Source organism: Peromyscus californicus, unplaced genomic scaffold (genome assembly GCF_007827085.1).
Source record: "Peromyscus californicus insignis strain IS unplaced genomic scaffold, ASM782708v3 Scaffold_2__1_contigs__length_46816999, whole genome shotgun sequence".
Classification (NCBI taxonomy): Eukaryota; Metazoa; Chordata; class Mammalia; order Rodentia; family Cricetidae; genus Peromyscus; species Peromyscus californicus.
The window spans coordinates 15,221,860-15,249,383 of NW_026294540.1; the positions used below are offsets into that span (position 1 = coordinate 15,221,860).

Sequence of the window (27,524 nt, forward strand, 5' to 3'; positions counted from 1 at the left end):
AGGTACAGCCAATTGTGAGCCGCCATGTGGGTGCTATAATCGGCAGCAGCGTCTCTAGCCTTAGCTTTGCTTCTCCATCATCTTCTCGAGAACTCTGGACACAGCACGCACCAGTGCAAGTTTTAAGGCAAGTGCATTCTCTTCCTGTTAAGCCACTGGTGTGGGGTTCTACCCGTCTTGGCTCCAGCACCTGCCCTTTGCGGGCAAGCGCATGGAAGGCTGCGGCTGCTGGGGCATGTGTTCAGTTCCTGCCCAAGCTCCAGACTCCCCCTCCCAGGGCCTCTGTGTGGCTTGGGCACAAATGGCTACTGGCTGTCTCTCTCATACTGTGAGGCTGGCCTGGCCAGCTGGGGACAGGGAGGCAGTGCGGAGCCTGGGCAGGACAGAACGCAGCTTCTGCCGGAAAGGCAGGACCAACACCTCACTCAGCAACAGCTCTGCGCAGCAAGCATCCCCACCCCCACCTGCTAGTCCTCCAGTCCCTCGGTGCTTCAAAAAGACAGAGGAGGAGGAGGGTGGGTTTAGAAAATAACATTTGTTGGATCCTGAACATTTGGATGAAACTAACAAAAAATTATCAACACACCTTCAGGTTGGGGTGACATGAGGGGTGAGGTCATCTTGCTTAGGTCATGTGACATACAGCTGCTCGGCAAAGGGGCTGTGGGAAGGTAGGAGTCTCCCAGTAAGGAGCAGAAGCTGCTGCTCTGCTCTGATAGGCTGCCCTGGATCTTGGGAGAGGCAAGTCCTTAGTTTGCTTTGACTTCAAGCGGTTCGGATTCTGAGTGTGGCATGTGATGCAGCCGTGGCCTGGGCCTTGTCTAGGACTGTGCCGAGATCTCATGGCGAGGGGCTGGAAGCAAGCTATTGGCATGCAGGCATTGGCCACAGTGCCAGTAAATATCTTCAGTGGGGACACCATCACAGCGTGTGTCACTATGGGCCAGGAGCCAGGCTGCGACGACGGGAGGAAACATTTGGCATGGGCAGGGCGAGGAAGGTGTGGGCGAGGTTCCCTGTGCCGGCAGCGGCGGCGCTCACAGTGCGTGGGTGGCTGCGGGGCTGGCCGCAGGCTTCACACAGTTCGGTCCGTCCCTGAGTGCTTCCGCACCACCTTCCCTGTGCTTACTTGGTCCACAGCCCTCGTCTCCCCCTCAGGCTGGGCCTGGGGCGGACTGGCGTGATGGATGCGATGAGCCACCCCGACATGGGTCTTGTGTGGCTTGTCTCGGGCTGGGCTATGTTGCCCGCTGGCGCCACGGTCTGAGGCGATGGGAGGTATGACCAGAGGCCGCTCCTTGAGCTGGACCTCAGCAGACTCCCGGGCCAGCAGGAATGGGGTGGGATCTGGCATCGCATCCACCGGCTCCCGCAGCAGGAGTTTGCGGCTCTCGGCTCCGAACCTGTACACCTCCTCAAACTCAGGGTGCAGTGGGGCCGACAGGCTCTTCTTCATCCGGCGGCGGGGTGTCTCCGGCAGCTTGTCCTTGGGGGGTGTGGGCTTGTAGCTGGCCAGTGCAGGGCCGCCGGCTGGGCTGGCGTCAGAGGGGCCGCTGGAGCTCAGGAGCTTTTTCTTGGCTGCATGCAGCTGCGAGGTGAGGTAGGCCACGGTGCTGGCGCGCTGCTCCAACTCGCCGGAGAGCATGCTCAGCTTGTGGCTCTTCACCTTCAGCTCCTCCAGGTACTTCTTCTCCCTCTCACGGACGGTGTTCTCCAGCACAGCGATGGCAGCGTTCTTCTGCTCCAGTTCTTGCAGTAACTTGTGGTTTTCTTCCTCCTTGGCCTTCAGCTGGGCCTCCAGCTCTTCACAGCGCCTCTTGAGCTCCGTTGTTCTGGAAGAGCCGTCTCCTGCAGGAACAAGTCAGGTGCCACGTCAGAGCCTAGCAGAGGAAGGAGATGCTCGTGGCCTGTGTGGAGGGCCCCGCGAGGAGCCCTATGGTAGGCCCTGGCCCCACTAAAGGCGAATCAGGGGGTCTCGAGGCCCCTCCCAGCTCTTGGCTCCCTGGCTTACTGCGTAAAAGAATGTCTCCAGAATCTGAAGGTGCTGAGGTTAAAACAGCTTGAGCGTCAGCTGAAGTCAGCGTCTCTGGAGTGCCAGCTCTACAAGTGAAGGGTGTCAGACATGTCCCTCAGGCCTAGACCCTGCTTTCTGTCACCTTCATTCTCCCAGCCGCCCCAGTCTAGAACCTGCCCTCTCTGCTCCTCTGGTGCTGGCAGCCTGCTCTGCTCTGCTCTCCTCTCCGATCGTCTGGCCTCCTTCCCACTGGGTACCACCATCTCCCAGGCCTCCTTCAATCTGCCCTGCTCCCTTCTTCCTCCCGTGGCCAACAAGCTGCCAGTCTGACAGTCCATCTGTTCCATGCCTTCTGCACCCACATGAACCCTGAGCTGCCCGTCTCCGTGTTTCTTCTGTGTTGTGACCACTAGAGTTGATTCAACTCCAGATCTGTGCATCCACAATCTGCCGACAGCCCTGCAGTGCCCGTGGGTTCTGGGAGCATACTGCACCTCCCTAAGCCGGCAGCTTCAGGTAGACTCTGAGCTATTAAGAAGCCCCACGGGCGAGTGTACACTGCAAACTCACTGCAGGTGAACACAGACGTGTGTGTGTGTGTGTGTAGAGAGAGAGAGACTGAATCAGCAAATGTTATCCCTAGAAATGATGCAGTGCGAGTCTTGGGTTTTTAGCCATAACCAAAACACCCCCCCCCCCCCCAGCACTAGATTCTCCAGTTCAGTGAGGAACCGCAGCCCAGGCATCGGGTTTGACATCCACGCTCGTCCTCCACACACCTGCAGATGGGCCCTCCTTGGCCCTACCTCCGAGCATGACAGACCTATCATCTCAGGCCTTTGGCTGCATCCCAGCCAGACAGAACATTCTGGAATCCGTGTCCTCAGGGAATGCTAGGAGGGCTGAGGGCTGACAGACTCCCTGGTGCTGGTCACAGACAGACACAGTCCTTGACAGTCACAGGTTCTGGGCCATTACAGACTGTCAGAGGCACACAGCCTGGTCCCAGCAGAACAAGAAATCCAGGGCTCCTCGGTAAGGTGCTTTTTTTGGCTTCCTATCCCTAGGAGGCCTGGGCAAACATTGTCCTTCCCTGAAAATGACCGAGCGACCCAGCTGTCTGCTATCCAGTGCAGTCTTGGCCAGATCTAGCAGGTGCTTCTGGGAGGTGCTGGTACCCCAGTCCTCTACATCATCCTCTCTAGAAACTTCTGACATCCATTCTAGTCCACAGCCCTCTGCTCCCCACTGAGCAGTACTGCTTGAGTCTGTGTCACTGGGCACTCAGGTGTGTAGACCACATGGGAGAGACTCCGGATCCTTTCTGACCTGCCTTCTGAGCTTGTGCGTGATGTGCCCTGAACCGAGCACTAGTTTCACCCCGAGGATGGGACATGCCCCCACAAAACCCAGAGGCTTTTCAAACCGCCCCCTCTGCTGAAGTAGCACCTCATACACCTTTGACAAAAGCCATGCTGCTGCTGAGGGTGTCCTAAAGGGGTGATGAGGGGACTTGAGACAGAGGCTCCAGAGCTGCTGCAGACTAATCTGGGCAAAAGGGGGAGGTGTGAGGATACCCTGGCTCCACAGCACGGGCATGTCACGGTGTGTGTGTGTGTGGGTGTTGTGTGTGTGTGTGGGGGGGACGACAGACCAACCACAGGTTGTAACTCTATCCTGAGTTGCTGCCTGTGTTCCTGGCAGACAGGACTCGGGTGTCTTTGTTCTGTGGAGATTTTGGTGGTTAGGCTCCCGCTCCAAGGCCTATGAAGCCTGACAAAACCACGACAGGAGTGCTCAGGAGGAGTGCTCAGGAGTTACCCAGGGACAGAGTAACAAATGCTCAGTGATGGGACCTGAGGCTTCAACGAGGACTGGACTCTCATGAGAGCTTAGTTAGGGGAAAGGTCTTCCCAGATATACCCTTCAGTCCCAGCAGGGTGCTAAGGAACAAGCCATTCTCCCAGGCCCAGAGCTCCTAGAAGACCCCGTCTCTGTCATATCTCTGGCCACCACTGGTTCGCTATACTCTTGGGGTCCCCGATGAGTCGCACTTGGGAAGCGTATCTAGACTGCAGTCCAGAGAAAGAAGGTCTCAACTCGTGGACCCACAGCCCTCCCCCCACATGGAGCACTGTGGCTGTGGGTCAGGCCTTGGGTAAACTCTGGAGACTGGGGGAGGGGCTTCTGCCTAGCTGTCACTTCTCCTTTCTGGCAAGTCACACTGAGGTTTATTTCTGGATTACAGAGGGATATACTGTCATGGTAGAAAAGCTAGAAAATTCTCAAAAGTACGTAACAGACATTCTAGACATATGTATCAATGGGAAGTGAAAAAAGCCACTCATCACTCCAGCCCACAGGTGTCTGAGGGCACAAACTTGTCTTTGCGCAGGGAAAACCACTCTTACTGTAAAAGGGAGGCTAAGCACGTGACCAGTGGGCATACGTTGCCAGGAAAACAAGATGCACCCACATGTGGGGAGGAGCTCTTACCTGTCACTTCGAAACTTTTGAGTGTCAGCTCATAGGTTAGATCTACAAAGGAAACATGACACACTGATTATCGTGATGTACCTCACATCAGTTCTGAAAACAGCCCCAAATTCCAGCTGAGTGAGTGCTACCATGTAGAAGCAGGGCTGGCAGTTCCAGGATCCATGTAAGAAACACGGGGTCAAGGTTCCTATCGGGGCTGCACGAGGACCTGTGCCTCGAGAGTTCCCTGCCTCACCTTCCTCGCACACACCCCAAGAGCACAGCAAGCGAGGGAGCAGCTGCCCCTGGGACTCTTCTAGGGCAGGGCAGCAGCTGAGTGCTCAGAGCTTCCAGGATGCTGGCTGGGTGGTGGGAAGACTTGCAGGGGTGTAAGTGGGGAGGGGCCTGGCGCACCCCCCCAGCAGACTGCCCCCCGACAGCAGCTGCAGCCTGCCCCCACCTGTGCAGTGCTGCTGCAGCCGCCGGATCTCAGCGTGGAGCCCCTTGAGTGTGCTGGCATGCTCCCGCTGGAGGAAGAGCAGGTTCTTCTGTGCGCTGTGCAGCTGGTTCTCCAGGTTGGTGGCTGCCATGCTGACATCCAGGTGACCTGCAGGAAACACAAAAGCATGGGAGTTGCAAGGAGGTGGGGCTCTGGGTACATGTCACGGGAATATACAGGGAGCAGGTGAGGTCGTGGGGCTCCAGGGCCCCCTTCTGATGAGCACCTGCCACATGCCAGGCCTCTGTGAGAACCAGCTGAGGGCATGAGTAGTGCCCAGTCCAGGACTCAGCTGCTGCTCCTTCCTGGAGAGGGAGAGACTCGGAAGGAAGACTGAAGGGTCAGTAGGTATGGAGCAGGCTTTATTGAAATTCAGGTCTCGTCTTTCCACTGTCCTGACTTCTGTGGCTAGCCCAAAGCGCCCCCAAGAGATTCCATAACTAGGAGGCAATAATGCCCCACAGAGAACCTGGGGCCAGGACCACCTGCAGTGGGCTCTTAGGCACATTACCTGGGAGCTACTGAGGTGAAGAGAAGACGAGGAGGAAGGAGAAATCCATGGCTACAGAAGTATGGGGTCCTCAGGCCCTGCCCTCAACTACAGCTGGAGTAATGTGAAGTCAGACCATCTTTCTAGAAAAACTAAGGGATGTGGCCCAGCACTGGGACACACCAAGGACAGAACACAGTCACTACAGCTCTCGGTGACTTCCCACAGGCCCTTCCTGAAGGAGCCCCCTCTCCAGGGCCCCTGGGGTCTGCTCAGCACGGGACTGTGGTGGCAGGGCACACCGCTGTCATCAGTTGAGGAGCCGTGTTCACCACTAAGAACTGTTTCCAGTGGACTTCAGCCAGGCCTGCCTTCCCTCACACCATCTGCTGAGGCAGCCAGGCCCCACCCAGCTCTGCCTGCAGGAGAGTTGACAAATGCTCAGAAGGAAAAGAAAAGTGACTGGCAGGGCCAAGGAGACAATAACACATCCTAGCAGGACTACGGTGACAAAAAACAGGACACCTGAGTTAGGGGGACATGTCAAGAGAAAGCAGCCCGGGACAAGGACCAAAGTTTGGTCTGGAGGGCATAAGCTGGTGAGCTCCATCTGTGGAAGAAGCCACTAGCCAAGGCATGTCAGCAGCCTCAGCAACCAGCCGCAGGGCAAGGTGGACCCTGCAACTCAAGATCCCAGTACTGTGTGCCAAGTGCATGGCCTTGGAAGAAGGCACTGACCATATCAGAGGAGCCAGTACAACCAAGGCCAAGTGAGCAGTGACATGTGAGGAACGGTCCCTGGGCCTGCACCCACAGTAGGAGCCTCAGTCAGAAGGGCAGCCCAGCCTGCTGTCTGGGCCTCCGTCATGGCAATGGTCTCCTGCACTCAGAAGCACTTCGTGCTCAACCTGGCAGGAAGGAAGTCTGGGGCCACCTGGACCCGTGTGCTTGGTGTCTGCAGGCTGGGGAGGGGGGGAGAGGCCTGACAACCGTGCTTGCAGAGGACAGGCTCAATTCCATGGTCCTGTGAGCTCAGGGAAAGCCGAGCCCAGGTTTCAGGACTTGCAGGTCTAGGAACACAGGGCAGCAACCTGGGCCTAGCATGAGCGCACACAAGTGCCATCCCCATTCTGACCCAGCTCCCCCATGCCATCAGCCAAGCCTCCACTGCTGTCAGGCCTGCACTTGTCTTGGTGACCCGTCTGCATTCAAACTCGCAAGGCCATTCTGTGTCCTGACTGGCCTGCTCCATCTTCCTCTCACTCGGCCTACGTAGATGGACTGCCTCCGTCTCCTCTCTCTCCTCTTCCACCTCCACACAGGGGCTGGGGGGGTGGGGACGTTTTAGGTCCCACTCCCTGGCTCTCTCTGGAGCCCAGTGCACGGGCAGCAGCGCAGCTCTCTTCAGAGCCTATCAGAGGTGTCCAACGGCAGGACAGCCCTCCGCACCCTCCTCCGTCTGCCCTCCCAGGGTCTCCAAGGTCTCAGCCGAAGCCCTGCTGCTTTCCAAGGCCCAGCCTCAGAGGAGGGAGGCTGTGTGTCTCACATCCCTGGCCACTGTCCTGGAGTGGGTTTATAGGCATGTGTCTCTTGCCTTTATCCTTGCACGGCCTGCAGGCTTGTCCCTGCCTCGACCTAAGCCCAGTCCAGTGCCTGCACCCAGGAGGCCACGGTGAACACCAGTGGTGACCTACAAGCACCAAGGCCCATGTTGGCAGGGGCTTCCTCCTCAGGTCTGTAACTCACAGGCACGCATGCCCAGAGAAACTGTGTACTTTAATAGTCTAAACTTTAAGACATCTCATGTAGCTCTGAGAGAATATCGTATCTACACAGGGAGTCAGATACTTGCTTTTATAATCTACACTGGGCCCCTCAGTGGCCACCCTGTCCCAATATCCGGGTGGTAGGTAAGTTTTATTTGAAACCCATTTAAGTATGGTTTATGGAACTGATCCTATTTGGATTGCCTTAGGGAATCAGTGCTTGAACCTAACTCTGGACTCAAGAATTCACGGTGGTCTTGCTGCTACAGTTATTACCCTAGAACAAACCCAGGTGTGCAAGGAGTGCCATGCACTACCAGGGAGGCTTGCTGGGCCCGGAAATATGAATGTACTCTGACATTAGGACAAGGACTTTCAGCCCTGTGGTAGTCCTGACTGTCTAGGTCCCCTTATGTCCCTCCTCTGGGATGCCCTAATAGGCTCCAAAGAGGAGATCTGTCTATGCAGGTGTATGGGACTGAATTGTGTCGAGATGGCTAAGTGACTTTCTCACCATCTGGGCAGGATGGTAGTGCTACTGAATCCATAGGGGAAGGAGCTGCATAGCTTGAGTCAATGATGTTATTCTTCTCCTGAGCTACTGATCCCATACCACCATTAGAGATGGTATGCCGGACTTGAAGCTGGTCCCCAAGCAACTTCAAGAGTCAGACCCATGGGAAAGGGTACACTGCTGGGTCTGGAACTGGTTGGTATAATGGATGGAGTCAACTGTGGGTTTTCTGCAGATGGCTAATAGGTCCCAGGCTACCTCCTCTGAGCATCCTGCCGATACTGCCATTCTGTGTGGTGAGGGCACCACCCTGCTCATGGCTCTGAACTGTGGTCTTTGCCCCAGGGTGATTCAACTGTTTCTGCGCCCCTGAGAGCCACCAGCAATTTCACAGCTCTGTGCAGGCAGTGGGGGCTAGACACTAGTCCCCTTCTCCTGGAGACTTTGCCCTCAGTTGCAGGTAAGGTTCCAAGCCACTCTCATTACGACGGGCCTGGCCCAACCCCTGTGAATGCACACACATCTGTAGTCTCTCTCCAGACAGCTCCAGCGGTGGGAACAGGTGGCCTTTAACAAGGCTACCTTGACTGACTGGAAGGGTGAGGCACGCAGACACTTGCTGCAGTTACCTCACTGGCACCACGGAGCACCATCAGTTCACATCGTCCTCTCTGCACTCAGCAGACCTACGGGGAAGTCACTGTTTGTTCTGCAGCGGGCTATAGAGACCAGCTGCAGTAGCTCCCAGGGGAACTGCGCCACCATTTCTGGGGATAACTTGACACTAATGAAGGCCTTGGTGGCTAAGGACCCTGTCTGCATCAGTTCCTGCCATCATTAAGACATAAGGCCTGTCAACAGCCAAGCCCGATGCCCATCCTGACCCCCAGGTGCAGGCTGCCTCTTAGCTCCAGGGCACTAAGATCTTCCTTCTGGAGCATGCTGCACCAGAACTCTGTCACCGGCTCTCTCTGGCAGTCCTCTCTGCAGGACAGAGGATACTCTACTGAAACAGGGAAGCCAAGAAATGGCCCTGAACCTGGCAGTCCCCCTCAGCCTTAGGGTCTGCAGCAGTAACCTTCAAGGCTGGGCAGATGTGGATGTCCACAGGAAGGCAAAGCTTTCTGTAGTACACATCCAACCTCTGACAAAGTGCACAGACAAAGCCAATCTGATGTAACGCAGCTCCAGAGGAGACTGGATGACTGTTCTCCTGCAGGGTGGAGGCCAGGCACTGTGCCTGTTCTGATGACCAGACATGGCTCTCCACCCTCTGGGTTTCCCGTCCATTCCCGAGACAATCACGAACCAGCCCTGCTTTTAACACAAGAAAGTGAGCAAAAGCACAGCCTTCTGGGCCTCACCAGCACTGCTGCAAAGTAAGGCTGCTTTAGGAAAACTAAGAGGAACCCCACCCTCAGGATGTGTGTCCTCATGCCCTGGATACCAGCAGGAATGGCCAAGGGCCTGATGCACACTCACCCTCTCTGTCCCACAGCCAGAGCCTCTGGAGACTGACTCAGCACAAGATGTCCTGGGCCAAAAGTAGCGTTCTGCTCAGCAATGAGCTGCCACACACCATTTGGGTATGCCTATGAGGGGGAGACCCACAGCCAGGTCCAGATATTCCCTTCCAAAACATATCCTTTTATAGCATCCCCCTGTGCACACACTCACCTGGCCTACATTTTCATGGCAAGCGTCTGATGCTCTGGCCAGGCTGCACCTCCCCAGCCTTGTCCCTTCAGGTCCCCAATATGCTCGTAGTGCATCACCACAGCACCCCTTACCCTCTTTTATCTGCCACACCCTGCAACACAGGGCCTTTGCACACCCTGTTCCCCTCTGTCTGGACTACTCTAGGCAACCCCTCCTTCTGCCCTCTTTCTCCTCTCCCCCAAGAACTCATGCATTACGTATGCATTTCAGATAATTTTATCCTGCTCCACCATGGGCTGAGGAGAGGCTGGGCCCGTTACCTCCCATTAATCAAAAAGCACTGCGGCAGCATTGATCTGAACATGACCTCATCCCACAAAGTCTCGACAGCCTGAGAAGATATTTTAAAGCAGCTACATTTAGCAGACGAAGAGAAATGAGTATCTTTGGGGGAGGGGTCTCATTTAAACACAGCCTCTGGGCTATCCAAAGCAGCCTAATTCACAAAGCCTGGAGGTAACGATTTCAGAATATGAGAACAGTGCCTAGTGTGACTGAAGATTGGTTAGAGCAAGCTATTATTGAATCTACTCATCAATTAGTTATAGCTCATCTGCAGTGGGTTCTCTCTCCCTGAAGGACGGATACACTGTCTCCCCAACTTACTGAAAGGACCTGTCCTTCTGGGCACTACACACGATCTCAGTGTTGGAGCTTAAGGACCACTGGGAGTTTTTGTAGGAATTTCTGTAGTGCTCTGGTTTCCTGAAGCTTAAGGACTGCCGTCAGGAAAAATATTGGCCAGGAAGGAAGGTATGCTACTCATTTCTAGGTGGATGTGTGGGTTCAGAGGACACCAGGGGAAAAAAAAAACCTCTGACTATTTGGCCAGCAACCTGTCTCCACATGAAGAAATTCAGAGAAGATCTGCAGATCTCAGCAGGACAAAAGGACAGACAGGGCAGACAAACTGAGAGGGTGGGACTGGCCTGGGGTGCAAGTGAAGCCATTTAGCTGACTCTAATCTTCATGACAGCCCCCTCAGTGCTGAGTGCAGCAGGCTCTGGTGCCTGGCACACAGTAAGTGCTCAATCAATACCAGTGACCTACTGCTATGTAAACACTGGTTCAAAGCTCTACAAATTTACTTTTGAGATGTTTATTTGTTCATACTAGGTATTTCCTGAGCACTAAGTATGAGAACGAGCTAGCAAATTGTAGTTGCTTCCAAAGAAGACAACATAAAAGTACCTGGGTCATCTGCAAAAGTAATTCTTTAGCTGCCTTCCTCTTCCTGCTCCATCTCCACTGGAGAGGGGCACAGGGAAGCTGAAGCCCAGAGACAATAAAGCGTTACTTCTTCCTCTGAGCCAATCTATAGTACTCTAACCATGGCTAAAAATGGCCTGAGGCTAAGTAGTGGCCCTCCCATGGGCGTGCTTTAATATGCACCCTGGAGGGAGGCTGTTGAGATGGCTCAGCAGTTAAAAGTGCCTACTGCCTCCTCTGACAACCTGAGTTTGATCCCTGGAACCCATAGGTGGAAAGAGAGAACTGACTCTGACAAGCTGTCTGCTGACCTTCACATGCACGCCACGGAATGGGGGTGTACATACCCACACACAATTTTAAAAATAGAACTTTTTTTTTTTTTTTTTTTTTTTTTGGTTTTTCGAGACAGGGTTTCTCTGTGTAGCTTTGCGCCTCTCCTGGAACTCACTTGGTAGCCCAGGCTGGCCTTGAACTCACAGAGATCCGCCTGGCTCTGCCTCCCGAGTGCTGGGATTAAAGGCATGCGCCACCACCGCCCGGCCTAAAAATAGAACTTTAACGGGTGGTGGTGGCATACGTCTTTAATCCCAGCACTTGGGAGGCAGAAGCAGGCAGATGTCTGAATTAGAGGCCAGCCTGGTCTACAGAGTGAGTTCCAGGACAGCCATGGCTGTTGCAAAAAGAAACACTGTCTCAAAAGACCAAAAAACAAAACAAAACACAAAACAAAAAAACCAACTTAATCATGTATGCAGACAACACAGATACAATTCTGAACTCACAGTAACTGAGATGATGAACTGCTGTAAGCTGTGGGGACCTCCTGTCACTGCCTGCAAAGGCACTTAGGAAATTCAATGAGCAAGTCATCTGAAAACCCCCAAAGAGCTATGGCTGCAAGATAAAAGGGCATCAGCTCCCAGAAAGACTCTAGAAATACCTTGTTAAAGAAGAACGGAACTACAGCACTAAATATTGATAGCAGAGGGGCAATTAAGTTTGTAAAGAGACAGGAAGCATCTTAAAGAATGAGGGTGTTTGAGCCTGGAGAGGTGGCTCAGGGGTGAACAGCACTTGTTGCTCTTGCAGAGGACCCAGGTTCAGTTCCTGACACCCACACGGTGGCTCATAACTGCCTGTAATTCTAGCTCCATGGGATCCAATGCCCTCTTCTGACTGCCTCTGGCACTGCGCACCCACATGATGTAGCCAGAAATATTGGCCACACACACAGACACGTGAAATAAACCTAAACAAAAGAATTGAGATAGTTTCTTTGTTTTTGATTTTTTTATGTGTATGAATGTTTTACCTCAGGTATATATGTGCACCACACATGTGCCTGGTATCCTCAAAAGTCAGAAGACAGCTTTGGATCCCCTGGAACTGGATTTATGAATGATTGTGAGTTACCTTGGAGTGCTGGGACTCAAACCTGGGTCATCTGCAAAAGCAAGAAGGGCTCTATCTAAACTCCTGAGCGTCTCTCCAGCCCATTTTTTTTTTTTAAACCAAACAGAAACAAGTGTGGCTAGAACTAACCACAGGAGCTATGATTTTGAACTGTAGCCCTGTTACTCGAGAAGCCACCATGCTGCCTGTGTGGAACAGTGACTTGTAGGGCCAGAAGACTCTCAGCTACAAGATTATACAGAATGGCTGTAGTGAAGACAGGGGAGAGCTGGTGGGCTGATCAACCCTGCAACCAACCAGGCCAAGAACCAGGGTTATGAGTTGACCCACCCCAACATCCACTCCATCTGTGATCTGCTGGAGCATGTGAAGGGGCCAGTCCTGCAGACCCAACGCTACAGGATCTTCAAGACACAGGGCAACAACAGAATATCCAAGAAGAGTTCCAGTGAGGGCCCAGCATCGGCCTCGAACCAGAACAATGACTCTTTGCAATGAACACTTGATTTATGGATAAAAGGGTTTACTGTATGACTCCTATGTCACACTACTGTTTCCACAATGAGATTTTTCCTTTTGGTCTCTTAAATTTTATTTTATTTTTGGAGGGGAGGTTGCAAGGGCAGAGGGTGGATTTTTGGAGGGGAGGTTGCAAGGGCAGAGGGTGAGTGCTCGGTAGGGAGGACTCAGGGAGCATGGCACAATTGCATGGCACAGGGATAGGAAATGAATGGGATTGAAATGCATGATGTGAAAGACAAAGAATAAAAAGAAAGATGAAAAAGAAAAGAAAAAAGCAGAATGGCTGGTGTATTTTATCAGAGCAATAAACAAGCTGACTCTTTATGTAGAGGTGTCTCATGGGTGCTCTACTCTACTCTCTAACTACACAGTAGACATTTTCTTTAACAGAGGTTTCTAAAAGCCAATAGAAGAAACCAACCAAACAGAAGCCTTACTTCTGCACAATGTCTACCACACAAAGGATTGTGAGTGCTCGGTAGGGAGGACTCAGGGAGCATGGCACAATTGCATTGTGTGAAGATGACAGTTATCAGCATATGCCTGTGATGGGTTAAGCTAAAAAGCTCATGTTTAAACCTGTATCGGCAATATCACACTTTGAGTAAGTCATGACCAAATGTCCAAGGGCGTACACAGAGTATTAAAGCATTACTTTCTAGATGGTAGGTTATGGGTGAGTTTTCACTTCTTAAAAATTCTAGGCTGAAGAGATGGCTTAGCAGTTAAGAGCACTGGCTGCTCTTCCAAAGTATTTTTGTTCAATTCCCAATACCCACATGGTGGCTCACAACTGTCTGTAATTCTAGTTATTGGGGATCCAACACCCTCAGCTGGCCTATATGGGCACTGCCCACTTGTGGTACAGACATTCCTGCAATCAAAACACCCATACACATAAAGTCAAAGTAAATGAACATGTTAAATTCTACTTCAGTACTACCCAGATCGCTTTACAGTCAGAAGAAATGATCAAGGGCACTCTTTGAAAAAGGCAATCACTGAGCGCCACTAAGGAGGAGACGGCATGCTTCCCCAACACATGTCAGGGGACTCTGGATGACTGCAACTATCATTACTTCACCCAAGTACACAGGAGTTCACTGGAGGCAAGTTTTACAACAGCAACCATTTAGTGTCCCCAAGACAGGCAGAGAATGACAAGAGCCCCTAGGTGCCTCCTCTACACACACAGTCTACCTTCCCGTATCTCGATGACATTAACCATCATAAAACACAAGCCCATCAACAATTCTCCAGCCACTGACATCCATTTCCTTCTGAAAGAGTGCACAGCCTGATGTTAAGGCTGTAAAGATGTGATCAGAAGCTGGCAATTAGGCATGGAAACATGATACATAGCCTGTCTGGGAAGCCTGTAGTCACTGGAGGCCTGCATGATGGATTTATTCCCATGTTCCTCTTCCTCCGATTAGCTCACACTTTCAGAGTTGCTATTTAAAACCACACCAGGCACCCACACTCAGATAAGGGGTGAGTCCCTCTGTGTGCAAGGTCTCCTCAAGAAAACAGGTCTGGAATGCAGGAGGCTGATGCATCTCTCAAAGGGCTGTGTAGACCAGAAGAGGTCAATGACCAAGCTCTCCATCATAGGGTGCCTGCTGGAGTCCTGGGCTTTGTGAAACCAGTACCTGAGGCAGATTTAACCCCAGCAGGTAGGATCCCCAGACCCCAGAGGAGTCAACCTAGCACTTTTGATTCCACAGACAACATCCTAGACACAAGTGGCTGCTGGGACAGCAGTGGCCAAGGGCTTGTAGGACAGTGACCCTGCCTAGGTCCTTCTGCTACTTCTACATCCTCCTCTTCTCCCAATAGACAGCACTCAGGGTAACTACTCTCTGGGGTAACTCACCTAGTGTAGTACTAGAGCAGTACTAGCAGAAAACTCACTCATTCATGGCTTTGCAGAAATATCACCTGCGAGCTTCTCAAGCTGGCCAGGCATCAGGATCACCCTGAGCCAACAAGGTAGAATCTCCATAGATACAGTACAGACAGTTTCATCTATGAACTTTTAATGGACAAGGTGCTATGAATACCAGTCCAGAGACTTCTTGAGCCTCAGAAGTTACCCTGACAGCTAGGAACTTAACATCATCAAGTCTGTTTAAAACTTATTCTGGCCGGGCAGCGGTGGCGCACGCCTTTAATCCCAGCACCCAGGAGGCAGAGCCAGGAGGATCTCTGTGAGTTTGAGGCCAGCCTGGTGTACAGAGCGAGATCTAGGACAGGCATCAAAACTACACAGAGAAACCCTGTCTCGAAAAACAAACAAACAAACAAACAAAAAACAAAACAACTTATTCTGACAGTGTTCCATCCTGCTGCCTAGAGTAGCCTTGAACTTGCCATATAACCCAGGCTGACCTCAAACCTACCATCCTCCTGCCTCAGCTTTCTGAGTGCTGAGATCACAGGTGTATGCCACCACACCTTGCTTAAATTTATCTTGACATTTCCAAAGCCTATTGCACTAGCTGGATGATCAGTCCTTTTGATTATGTACTTAGCAATCAAGCCAGTATGCTCCTAAAGTGCCTAGTGTATAACTTCATTCCGTGCTTACAACCACTTGGTGGGGGAAGATAACAATCTGTAATTACAACCTCTTGAGGTGGAAGGACTAAGCAAAGGAGCCAGGGGAAGGGAGCCCAGGGAGGTGCCCTTTAGTACACCTGTCTCTACTCCAGGCAGAGAAGATCCCTGGAGGATATGGGTGGGGCCTCAATTATCACAGCATTCCTGGCACTTTGTAGGATACCAGGTGGCACCAGTGAACTGCTGCCGAGTGCGCAGGGCGGGGAAGGGCAGAGCCTCCCTTCTGGAAAGGCTGGCGCTGAGCTGAGCCCTGGAGGATGGGCAGACCTAGGGAGGGGGAAGCAACTCTGGGGAGGGAAACCTCAATGAAGCATGACCACACACTACTTGAGTCTGGAGAGGTGTGGAAACAAGGTGGGCTAGACAAACTAATGCCAGATTTACACTACAAGAACACAAAGGCTGGAGAGATGGCTCAGCAGGTAAGAGCATTGGCTGCTCTTGCAGAGGACCTGAGTTCAATTCCCAGCAGTCACATGGCAGCTCACAAATATCCATAACCCCAGTCCTAGGAGATCTAACACCTTCTTCTGGTTCCTGTGGCACCAGGCACACACATGGTTCACAGACATACATGTAGGCAAAACACTCATACACAAAGCATAATTTTAAAAATTGTACACGTGGTAAGTTGAGGTGCCAAGGTAGAAACCAAGGTGGGAGAGCTCTACAATAGAGGTGCAGTTCCCAGTTCAGAACTCCGACAGGCCAGGATAAAGCAGGGCACGGGGGAGAGGTACAGTGGCCCCAGGCCCCTTAGCTCGACGCCGAAGGCTTACAAGGTCAGGTGCTATGCTCCATGCTCGCTGAACACAATCTGTATCTCAGCGAGCAAAAAGCTGCAGGTAGCAGGGCTGAGTTCATTCTGAACCACCGACTCTGAAGTCCACATTCCTGACACATTGTGCTGCTGCACCCCCATGGAAATGTCACCAGCACGAACTGCAGTGACAAAGCACTGCTAGTACTTTCTGAGCCTCTCCCTCCCCCTTTTCCTACTGCACAGCTGGAGCTGTGAGTGGCTTATGTACAGATGTCTTGCTTAGTGTTAACAGTCCAACAGCTCGGTTTTGAGAATATAGCTGCTCCTGTGAAGACAGCCCCTCAGAACAAGAGGTGTTCGCCCTACAGCTGCAGAAGAGCCTGCCTGTGATTTGGTGCAGAACGCTGTGAAAATGTGCTGCTGTTACTTTCCACTGAGTATTTTGAGCACCCAGGCTTCAGATTCAACAGAATTCCTTACAATGCATCCTAGAAATCCTAAAAAGGTGCTGTTCTGACTGGCTGTCTTACATGACAATATACTGTCTTCCAGTACAGTGCAAGGGGACCTCTCTCCATGACGCCGAGGCTGTGGTTTGCCGGCTAGCTGGAGGAGGGGCTCAGGCTTGCTCTTTATAAATATCAGGCCATGGCTGCTGACTCCTTCCTCATTCAGATCATTTGCTTGTGTACATGCACAACTGGTGCTATGACTTAGATGACGTATACAACTAGGGCAGTGGGGAAGTAGATGGGACAGCACTTGAGACTGAGAGACACAGTGGCAAGCAGAGGACTCTGCACATGGTACTTGCTTATGTCATCTCATCCCTGCTCAGTCTCTACTGGAGTGAGCTAGTACTAGTTTACACGGCTATAGTTTCTTTATGGATGTACAGCAGCTGGAAATAATCAGAATTAAAGAACATGAAGATGAGATTCTCTGATGCATTAAAGGGCTTGACCAGGAGCTGAGGAGCTGCCGCTCTCAGGGACCCTATCTGGACCATTTGGGTCGCTCTAGCTGGTGAGAGGGTGCTACCTACAGTCAGGAAGCCCCACAGCAAAGAGCTACCCAGCACCCAATATGAACTGCAGGATCCCGGTAGGGCTCTGCCCTGAGGTGAGGCTTTCCTCTCTTGTGATTCGAGGCTTCTGCTGCTCTCCTTGGGTTTCAATGGCAAGTGTGGGGACAGAGAGTTCACAGGAGGGACAACAGCTGGCCAGGCATGGCCTTCTTCCCGCTGTAGAGAGAGCTACTGGCCTTGGAGAAAAGGGCCGCCATCCTGCAACAAGTCGTCAGAATAACCCCACGTGAGCTTGTCTCGAATCTTCCCCGCTGGTGAGGCAGTTGCCCCCAGGCTGAGCCAACTCAGACAGCTCCTCACTCTCCTGGACTCACATGTCAACCTCATGGTGCTTGTGACTGTGAGTGTCCCTTCTCAGTCTGTGGCAAAAGATTTTGGTTTTCTTGTCTAAACATTAAGATAACCAAGAAATGGAGCCCTGCAAACAAGGCATCTCCAGTACTGTGGTTAGAAAAGATACGTGTTTCTAGAGAAATTCTGTGGACACTCTCTGAAGTCTATACAGAGCTGACACAGGTCAACTCCAGGGAATACTGTCCAAAGGCTTTAGCATTACTTCATATATAGGGAACCTCTGTGTTCAGGAGACTGCTAGTTACATGAACCTTAAAAAGACTAAAGTGTCTCCAGATGCTGACGAGACTGTGACCAGACACCTGTAATCCATGCCAACATTCTTCAGGATGGAAGAAACAAAGCAGGTTTGTTCTGTGGTCACCAGGACACCCTGAGTACAGGGCCGGGCCTTAAGCTTTGCACTCTGTGCCAAGATAATGGAGAAGCTAAGGAAATCAGTGCTGAGTCAATCAATCAAAGTTGTTTCCGACTTGGAAAACAGCTCTTGCTCTAATGTAAAAACAACTACTCAGGTGCAAAATTCTAGTTCAAAAATTAAAATTTAAAGATACAGATTTTAGAGAGATGGCTCAGTGGTTAAGACCCAAGTTCAGCTCCCAGCAACCACATGGTCCTTAAGGTTCAGAGGATCCAATGACTGCTTCTGGCCACCATGGGTACCAGGAATGCATATGGTGTACAGTCATATAAGTCAGGCAAAATATCCATACACACCAAAAAAAATCTTTAAACAAACAAAACACCAAAGGCATGCCAATGTTTTCTTGAGGCTCTTAAACACATTCTTTGTTGCATGGTTTTGAGAGTTCAGCATTCCCTTTGTGGAGTGGCAATATAAAGTTTTGCAGTTCATTCTTTCTACAATGCACCTTTCCGTTAACTTTTTGTTGTTGCTGTTTTGTTTTTTGAGACAGGGTTTCTCTGTGTAGTTTTGGTGCCTGTCCTAGATCTTACTCTGTAGACCAGGCTGGCCTGGAACTCACAGAGATCCACCTGCCTCTGCCTCCCAACTGCTGGGATTAAAGGCGTGCGCCGCCACCACCCAGCCTTCTGTTAACTTTTTTACATTTACTTACTGACAAAGCATATGTATGGAGGTCCGAGGACAACCTGTTCTCTCCTTCCACCATTTGGGTTATGGGGATGGAACTCAGGTTGCCAGCCTTGGCAGCAGGCACCTTTACCAACTTGGTCCTCTTGCCAGACCAATGAAGCATCTTTCTTTAGTCTTAGTGCCAGGAACTAGGGTCACCATTTGGAATATGCAAAGGACCAAACATTAATATGACCCTTGCATAGTTCAGAGTCTAGATGTAGGAGAGGCTGAACATCCCAGCACATATTAAGTCACATGAAAGAATTCTCTCACAAGGCTAAATAATACCTACCCTATCCTTTCAGAGTAGGAGCACAGTCTCCTTATAAGCCTTTAAAAAAATCTTAGACGTCGCATAGTATGGCAACTATAAAGTTAATCTTTTGGCTGAGAAATATGTTCAGGTGTCACGTTTCTCTGCCAATGTTTAAATATCAATAATAACATGATTTTTAATTGTAAACTTTGCTTTCTAAAACCCTTAATTCCTTAAGAACTAGTGCTATACTGAAATGAATAGGGAACAATATGTACTTACCTAAAACAATTAAAATTCAAATGAGGAAAGCAAACCTGTCACCCACCTGTCTTAGTGAGTAATAGCTGGACAGTTCTAAACACTTGCTTTTTGTTGTTGTTGTTGTTGTTCTTGTTTTTTTCAAGACAGGGTTTTTCTATGTAATAGCCCTGGCTGTCCTGGAACTCCCTCAGTAGACCAGGCTATCCTGGAACTCACAGAGATCCACCTGCCTCTGCCTCCTGAGTGCTGGGATTAAAGGAGTGCACCACTACCATCCAGCTTGAACACTTGCTTTTTAAGCCCACTGATGGTTAAATCAATGTATTATGGGCATCTGCTATGTTCAGTACACTTAAAAACTATAAATGTAAGCCCTGCATAATACATTGCTACTTAAGCAGAGAGCTGAAGACAGAATGACTATTTGTGAGCATCACAACACAGTAAAGAAAACCAACAAAAATGGTATAATGGGGGAGAAAAGGCTAAACAGTTCCCAGCAAAGTAAGCTGATTTTTGGGAGGCCTCCATCCTCAACACAGGAAGGTCTCTACTCTTCATGGCAGCTACTCTCCATCCAGAAGACCAAATACTCTCATACTGACAGTAGAGCACTGAGATGTTGATGGGGGCTCCTTAATTGTGGGGGGCTCCTTAATTGTGGGGTCCTCAAACCACTTATGAGTCTCACACTTGTAGTAGACTATTTCAAGGTGTGTTACATTTGTTTAATGATGCAAAGACATATTTGATTAAATAAAAATCCATCAGGAGGCTGCATCAGCAACTAGCTGACAGGAAGTGGTAGGGAGGAGCCAGGTGAAAAAAGGTTGATAAGGAGGGGCGAGGTGGGGGGGGCTTTTTGCAGGACAAGAGCAAGGAGAGGAGGTGAGCTACTTGCTATTCAGCCTCTAAAGAGCCGAATTCTTCCATAACCTTTGAATTTTAAGTTCTTTAGAAGGACTGAGGTTTAGTTAAGTTCCCTTCGTTGCTTTGCCAAGAGTTGGAGCCAGAAGGAACAGAATTCCCTCCAGCTATGGCCCTCATGGCCTAACCGCTGCTGGTAGTGGCAGAGCTGCAGCTGCTGATTTGGACAGCTGTGGCTTAAAAGGCAGAAACAATTAAAAAAAAAAAAAAAAAAAGGACAATTGGCACCCAATGTGGGGCTCCAATATCCATCTAGAGCCTGAGAAAGCTGAACAACAACAAAAAAGGGATAGGGCTCCTTTAAGAGTTTCAGCTGGACAGTTTCTGCTGGTCAGTGAGCCCTTGAGCAGCTAGTATGTTAAGTAGGAACAAAAAATAAGTAAAAAACACATGCCACAGTGCAAGGCATTCTAGAGCTTTAGAAAGGTTGAATGCAATTCCTGGTCAGACAAGCCTCAAACTGGCCGCCAGTTTCACATTTGACTTTCATGACCCGAGAAGCGGGCCAAGCCAGGTGAGAGCCGCACTCGGAGGATCCAGGTATACCTTATCCGTTTAAAAGTTTGCTCATACTGTCAAAACAAAACAAAACAAAACAAAAAAAACCAACAACTAGAGATATGCAGTAAAAGAGATCCAGATGGAAAAACCTCTAAATGGGTCACACTGTGTTTAACAATGTGCGTAGGCTTAAGAAAAGGAAAAGGATATAGTCATAAAAAAAATGAATAGTTTATAAAGTCTTTAAAGAGAGAATAAAAGAAAAAAGCCACATAAGATGGGAAATACACAGGTAATCTGGATCCTGCATGTGTTGATTTTGAATTTTTTAACTGTTGAGAAGCAAAAGACAGCTGCTAGACACATGGGATTGTTACCTGGATGGCTAAACTGAACCAATCTAGATACTTTAGAAATGCCCTAACTTTAAAAAAGAAAGTATGCTTTCTAGATTAAATAGATATATTTTAGATAGATGGTCTTCAAATGCTTCAAAGATCTATAGACTATAGCATTTAAAATGTCCTTTTGAAGTTTTTCATGATAATGAGACACATCCGCTCCTGGCAGCACCAATTTACTTCAGAGATGATGGGCATTGAAGAAACTCCTTATGGAGTTTGCTTTCATTGTGACAAGGTTAGCCACTGGGCAAAGAAACTGCTCTTGCCTTTGACTGCTGACAATGTGAGGTATAAATTGAGACATGCAGGACCCAAAGAAAGTGACCAATGAACTTTGCCAAAACAAGGTAGGATGGTCCTTCAGGGTTCCTGCTTCATAGAAGAAACTGCCAGACATTCAGCATGACACAGAGGAAAGTGACTGATGAACTTTGCCAAAACAAGGCAGGAAAGTCCAAAATTCCTACTTCATAGAAAAGTCTGCCAGATATTCTGGGCCTGTAGACTGAAGATGGACATTCCAATGTTGCAGATGAACGTTGGGTAACTGTCCAGGCAGCCAAATGTCTCTGTTGTTAGATAATATTATATCCTTCTGGGTCTTTGATGGCGTTAAAGACTAAATAGTTGTAGTTGCAGTTTTTGTTAGTTATGATAGAAAATAAGTTAGGTGGAAAACTTTGGATTCATGAAGATAGGATAGATAATGCATTATTTTCTCTAAATAAGCTAACTACAAATGGACTGAATATTGTAAATTAATTCTTGATAACTGTTTTTGTTGTATATAGTTATACTATGTTCAAGTTAAAACCTTTATTTTTATTTAGACAAAAAGGGGGGAATTTAGTAGAATATTATTTTAAGGTGTGTTACTTTTGTTTATGTTGCATTTGTTTAACTCTGTGAAGCTGTGTTACTGTGCCTGTCTAAAACACCTGATGGACTAATAAAGCTCTGAATGGCCAATAGCAAGGCAGGAGAAAGGATAGGCGGGGCTGGCAGGCAGAGTATATACAGAGGGAAACTGGTAGGAGAGAAAAGGATCTAGGAATGAGGGACGAAGGAGGAAGACTCCAGGGGTCAGCCACCCAGCTACACAGCAAGCTATGGAGTAAGATACAGAAGTAAGAGAACAGGAAAAGCCTAGAGGCAAAAGATAGATGGAATAAGTTAAGGAAAGCTGGCTAGAAACTAAGCTAAGTTAAGGCTGGGCATTCATAAGTAAGAATAAGCCTCCGTGTGTGATTTATTTGGGAGCAGGGTGGCGGGCCCCCAAAAAAGAGCAAAAACAAACAACAACAACACACTATCTCCCATCAGACCTGCTTTATGAAACTTCTAGGCTGGTGAATAGCACTGTCAAGGTGTTCTTGAGCTGACCCATTCTCTCCATGTTGCACCTGTCCCAGGCCAGGTCTCATGTAGGAACAGGCCTCTTAGACTGCCAGAGACACAAGAGCACCCCAAAAGACCACTCCCGCCTGTCTCTAAGAAGGTCTTGCTCTGGCTTTTTTTCAGCTTAATGTCCCTCTCTCTTTGCTCCCATCAGTGAGGTCTGGCCTTGGTGTTCTCTTCACTGGACCCTAATACCATAGTCTTGATGCCAAGACAGACTACCAAAAACGGCCTCAACCACTTAAACTTTGTTTTGTATGTTGGGTGTTTTGTGTGCACATGCACTATGATAGACGTATGAAGGTCAGAGGACGGTTTCGGGGAGCTGGTTCTACTATGGAGGATGTGGGGATCCGAATCAGGTCATCAGGCTTGGAGTAAGTGCCTGGGCTCAGTTTCTGTAAAGTACTGCCAGGGTGCTGCAAAGCCCCCTAGCTGGCCCTTGACCACTTTCTTCCTGGGAAGTATTTTTACTTTAGACCTATTGCCAGGTGCAGGCTACACATCCTTCTTCCCTGGCCAAAGGACCACCTCGCCTTACCCAGAGCAACAGGGAGGCCCACAAGCAACTGCTTTCGTGGCTGAAAGATGCTGTTCTCAGCTTCTGGAGGTTTCTGGTCTGGTCACAGATATCCAATCAAAAAATAGCGATGACACACTATGAAAGACAAAGACTGACACACCCTGAAAAGGACAGCCAGTACTGGTGACCTCTGCTGTGTTCTTGTCTCCAAGGACTTTCCTCATCCTCCCTATCAAAGGGCAAGACTTTGGTGCCTCTCAATGGGGATTTGTTATCATGCCCTAGTCAGGGAGGAGAAATAACCCCTGTGCCTTCTGCTTAGGGTGATGTATGCGATGGCTGGAGGGGTGAGTTCAAAAAAAGCTTCTTTGATATCAGAGTACGGCATGAGCATGGCTTCCTACTTCATCCATCACTGGAGAAATTAGCTTAGGAACCATTAGCAATACCAGGGTAGTCATCCACAACAGGGACAAAACTTGCTCTTGTGAAGCCAGTGTTTTATGCACAACCCCTCCCCCCAATGATATCAAAGATGGCCCTTTTCAGTGTAATTTTTCACTTCTGGGTAAAATGTGCAACCTTCAGATGGCCAGGACCACAATGATGCTGGGAACTGCAACGTGCAGTAGCAGACATACCTTAAGCAAGGTCAATATGAAAATGGACTTCCAGGCTCACAAACTCTAACTGCACAACAAATGGGAAGGCAAAAGCCCACTACAATGGCCTAGGAAAGACTCCCATGACAACGGATCTCATGCAGAGCCTATATGGTGGCTCACAACCATCTGGAACTCCAGGTCCAGAGGATCCAACAGTTTAACTCCACTGGCCCCGTGACCATCCTGCTGCACTTCAGACCTCTGTGCTCCCAGGAACCTGCTCTGTTCATCGGCTACAGCCCAGAGTGCTAACCCCAATCAGTGCACACACCTGGGAGTTTGGTCATTCTTCTAATGGTGACATCGTTATTCCCATTGTCAATCAGTTCATTAAGATTGACATAGCACAAAAAAGGCACATCTTCTATCTTCCTCAATTATAAAGCTCCTAGGCTGTCTAGTTTCATGTCAACTTGACACAAACTAGAGTCATCAGAGAGGAGGGGGCCTCAATTGAGAAAATGCCTCCATAAGATGTGGGCTGTAAGCAAGCCTGGAGGGCATTTTCTTTTTTTTTTTTTGGTTTTTCGAGACAGGGTTTCTCTGTGTAGCTTTGCGCCTTTTCCTGGAACTCACTTGGTAGCCCAGGCTGGCCTCGAACTCACAGAGATCCGCCTGGCTCTGCCTCCCGAGTGCTGGGATTAAAAGCGTGCGCCACCACCGCCCGGCACGGGCATTTTCTTAATTAGTGACTGATGTTGGAGGGCCCAGCCCATTGTAGGTGGGGCCACCCCGGGCTGTTAGTCCTGGGTTCTGTAAGTAAGCAGGCTGAGCAAGCCAGGAAGCAGCACTCCTCCATGGCTTCTGCGGCAGCTCCTGCCTCCAGGTTCCTGCCCTCACTGCTTTTGATGAACTGTGATATGGAACCGTGAGGGAAATAAACCCTTTCCCCCCAAGCTGCTCTTGGTCATCGTGTTTCATGACAACAATAGTAACCCTAACTGAGACAGCCCCCTTTTGCCCTCTCTCCAATTCGCAGTGGTTCTACTTTTTGGTTTTGTTTTACTCTGGCTATATTTAGAAACCATGCAGAAAACACTGAATACAACTACTTTAGGTAGGTATGACTCGACTGTTTTGCTATGAAGCTTGAGTCATATTTGAGTAATGAAATAAACAAAGTGAAACGCAGAGCAAGCACCAGAGTCATCTCTTTCCCATCTGTAACGTCCTCAGCTCAGGAAAGCACACTTTTACAACTTGCTGACTCTCAGAGAACAAATGGTACCACTTCATTTGTAGCAAGAACGACTTCTTACTTCTTTATAGAGAAGATACTTCTCTTGACTAGGTGCTTAGTACAAAAAGAAAAGCCAGAGAAGTAGATAACACATTTCCAACACACTCATGTGGGAGCGCTTTACAATCTCTAAGTTCCCGAAAACAACACAAAATAGGGTTCGAGTCACCTCCCACATCAAGCAGGGAACCCAGTTACAATCTTCCCAGGATTCAAGTGGATGTCTGGGGATGTCAATATGCACACAGCTGGAGAAGCCAGCAGCAGAACATTTAACAACAAACCCACAGAGCTAGGAGGGAAACATAGACACCCTGGAATCTAGTGGCCACTGGAACCCTGGGAGACAGTCTAACAGAACACCCCCACCCACCCACACACAGCCCTTCCAGACTTGAGCTGTCATTCATGAGGCACTGGGAGGGAGCCCAAGGAAGGGTAGCCCCCCTTCTTTTCGCTGCTGAAGTTCTGATCGTAATTTTGCTTTTATAGCACCAGGGATGCTGTCTTCCTGTAAGTACTCAGTGTCCTCTTCCTTGCTCAGGAATTACTCTACAGCAATAAAATCCCTCCTGCAAGGCAGACCTTCAAATGTCTGAAGACCATTAGGACACAGGCCCTTCCCTGCCAAAAGCTTCTGTGGGGATGAAACATCAGAGCCTACCTAGCTGGTCTGGAACTTGCACTTGCAGCAGCCTCTGTATGTACGGCCCTGCTGGGCGCCTCGCCACTGCCCTCAGAGTATATGAAGTTCAGGAGATAGTTAATCTCAGTTAATAAATGTGTCGCCCAGTATGCATTACGATCTATTTATGGCTGACCTTGTTTTAGACAGAAGAAAAAAAGCTCTGCATATTTTCTTGCCAGAAATACGAGAGAATGCTTTACAAGTATTTCTTAAAAGCATCAACATTGTAATTAACATCAGTCCTGCCGCAAACACATCCTGACAATTAGATAATGAGGCTAAAATCGATTTTCCAACCTAGGACAGATGAGCATTAAGAACCCAGAATGAGTGAGCTATTCTAAACAAAAGGATTCTTGTGTCTGAGAAGAGTCAATGTCAAAAATGTCTAATTTCCAAAACATCAATTTGAGATATTTAAGTGTGTTACAGGAAAATTCTAGTCCATGCTTACGCTGTGTGGAGTCTTGCGTTCAATCTTCCACACTGCAAACCCAAAAAGAAAAATCTAAACGAAACTAATTGATTATAATATGCTACAGAGAAGGAGCAATCCAAATTATTTTAAGGCTTTTTAGTAGTGGTATACCCGTCTTAAAGTTTTAAAGCCTTTCTTCCAAACATAATATTCAGCCATTTTGGTGAATAGTTCGCCTTTTAAAAGGAAAACAAGAAAAACTGGAGGTAAAAGTCATTTGGAATGCTAGCGTCTTTTTCCTTACAACTGAATGGCGAGAAAATGCCAGGGCATTCTTGTCTGTGCACATAAATAATACCAATGCTATTTAAATAAATTCCAAACTTAGTTTGTAGACAGCGATCCTGGTTTTAACACTCTTTTTCTTTGAGACAAGGTCTCACCATGTAGCCCTCTGGCTTGTCTGGAACTCGCTATATAGCCAAGGTCGGCCTTCAACTCGGAGATTCACCTGCTTCTGTCTCCCGAGAGCTGAAATTTAAAGGCGTGCGCCATCACGCCCAGCTGCTTTGAACACTCCGAAAGGTGTCTGGAAACCCGTACTTTGTTATGAAACCGACTGGTGCCACCTGTCACAGAGCACGGTCACATTTTTCTCCTCGGCCACCTCACTGTCATCAGTGGACTAGACCGTGCAGCGAAAGATAACCCGAGGCTTGACATCAGCCCGCGGGGCCGGGTCGGGGCCGGGTCGAGCCCGAGGAGACCGACCGCAACCAGGGGAGAGCGTGGCCAGGGCGCGCGTCCGCGGGTCCCCGGGAGCCCAGGGCGGAGTTCTTACACGGAGCCTCCCGGTCGCCAGGGCTGCAGGTCCGGGATGCTGCAGGTGCGGCGCGGGCGGGCGGGCGGCCGAGGCCCACAGCATCCCGCCGGCTTCGGGCCGGACCCCCGGGGCGCTGCCCCGCACCTGCAATGCGGCTCGTCCTCCGCCCGGGTCGGCGGTTGCGGCCGTTGCGCCGCGCCTCCCCCGCCGCGCCGGTGTGCGCAGCCCGGCGGCGCCCAGCCCCGCGGGCGAGCCGCCTCCTTATCCGCGCCAGGTGCGCGCCTCACCTGCCACGGTCCCTCAGGCGGCTGCGGCGCTCGGCCTGCTCCTCGCGGTGGTCCGCGGCCCATGGGCAGGGACGGTCGGAGCCGGGTGCGCAGCGGCCCTGCCGCGGGGCACGGAGACTCAGGAGACACCGCCCGGCCGGCGCATCCCGCCCGCTCCCTGAGAGCGCTCGCCGCAGTGCACGCCGGGAGCCGTTGGCGGCCGGGCTGGTCCTCGCACCCGAGGTTGTCTAAGGGGAGGATGCGGCGCCGACGCGGCGGCGGCGGCGGCGGCGGTCTGCTGGCGAGGGGAGGGCCGGGCCGATCGATGCTATCTCTGCAGAGGGGAAGGGGGCGACGCCCCGCTCCCTGCCGACTGCGGCAGGGCAGAGGCGAGGGCGAGGAAGAGGAGGAGGAGGAGGGAAAGACGGAGGGATGTTAGTAACACGCAAGCGCACTGCTCAGGTGCGGCCGCACTGCGGTTGCCCTTGGTAACCAGGGCGGGGTGGGGCGGGGACAACGGAGAGGTGGAGCAGCCCAGCCGCGGGAACGCGCGTGCGTGCGTGCGTGCGTGCGTGCGTGCGTGTGCGGGCGGCGGAGGG

At 50.3% G+C, this 27,524-nt stretch overlaps 1 protein-coding gene across 2 annotated transcripts; it reads right to left on the reverse strand.

Annotated features, from left to right (window-relative positions):
- Positions 1-516: 516 nt before the first annotated feature.
- Positions 517-27,315, reverse strand: Ccdc92 (coiled-coil domain containing 92). Of its 2 annotated transcripts, none has more exons than XM_052755468.1 (4): positions 26,947-27,315; positions 4,953-5,099; positions 4,511-4,552; positions 517-1,848 (listed from the first exon to the last, which is right to left on the reverse strand). In XM_052755468.1, the coding sequence occupies exons 2-4, from the start codon at positions 5,080-5,082 to the stop codon at positions 1,076-1,078; spliced, it is 945 nt and encodes a 314-aa protein (XP_052611428.1). In that variant the 5' UTR covers positions 5,083-5,099; positions 26,947-27,315; the 3' UTR covers positions 517-1,075. The 2 variants fall into 2 exon arrangements, with proteins under 2 accessions (XP_052611428.1, XP_052611429.1); XM_052755469.1 differs by lacking the exon at positions 26,947-27,315 and adding an exon at positions 26,280-26,761.
- Between the last annotated feature and the right edge of the window lie 209 nt (positions 27,316-27,524).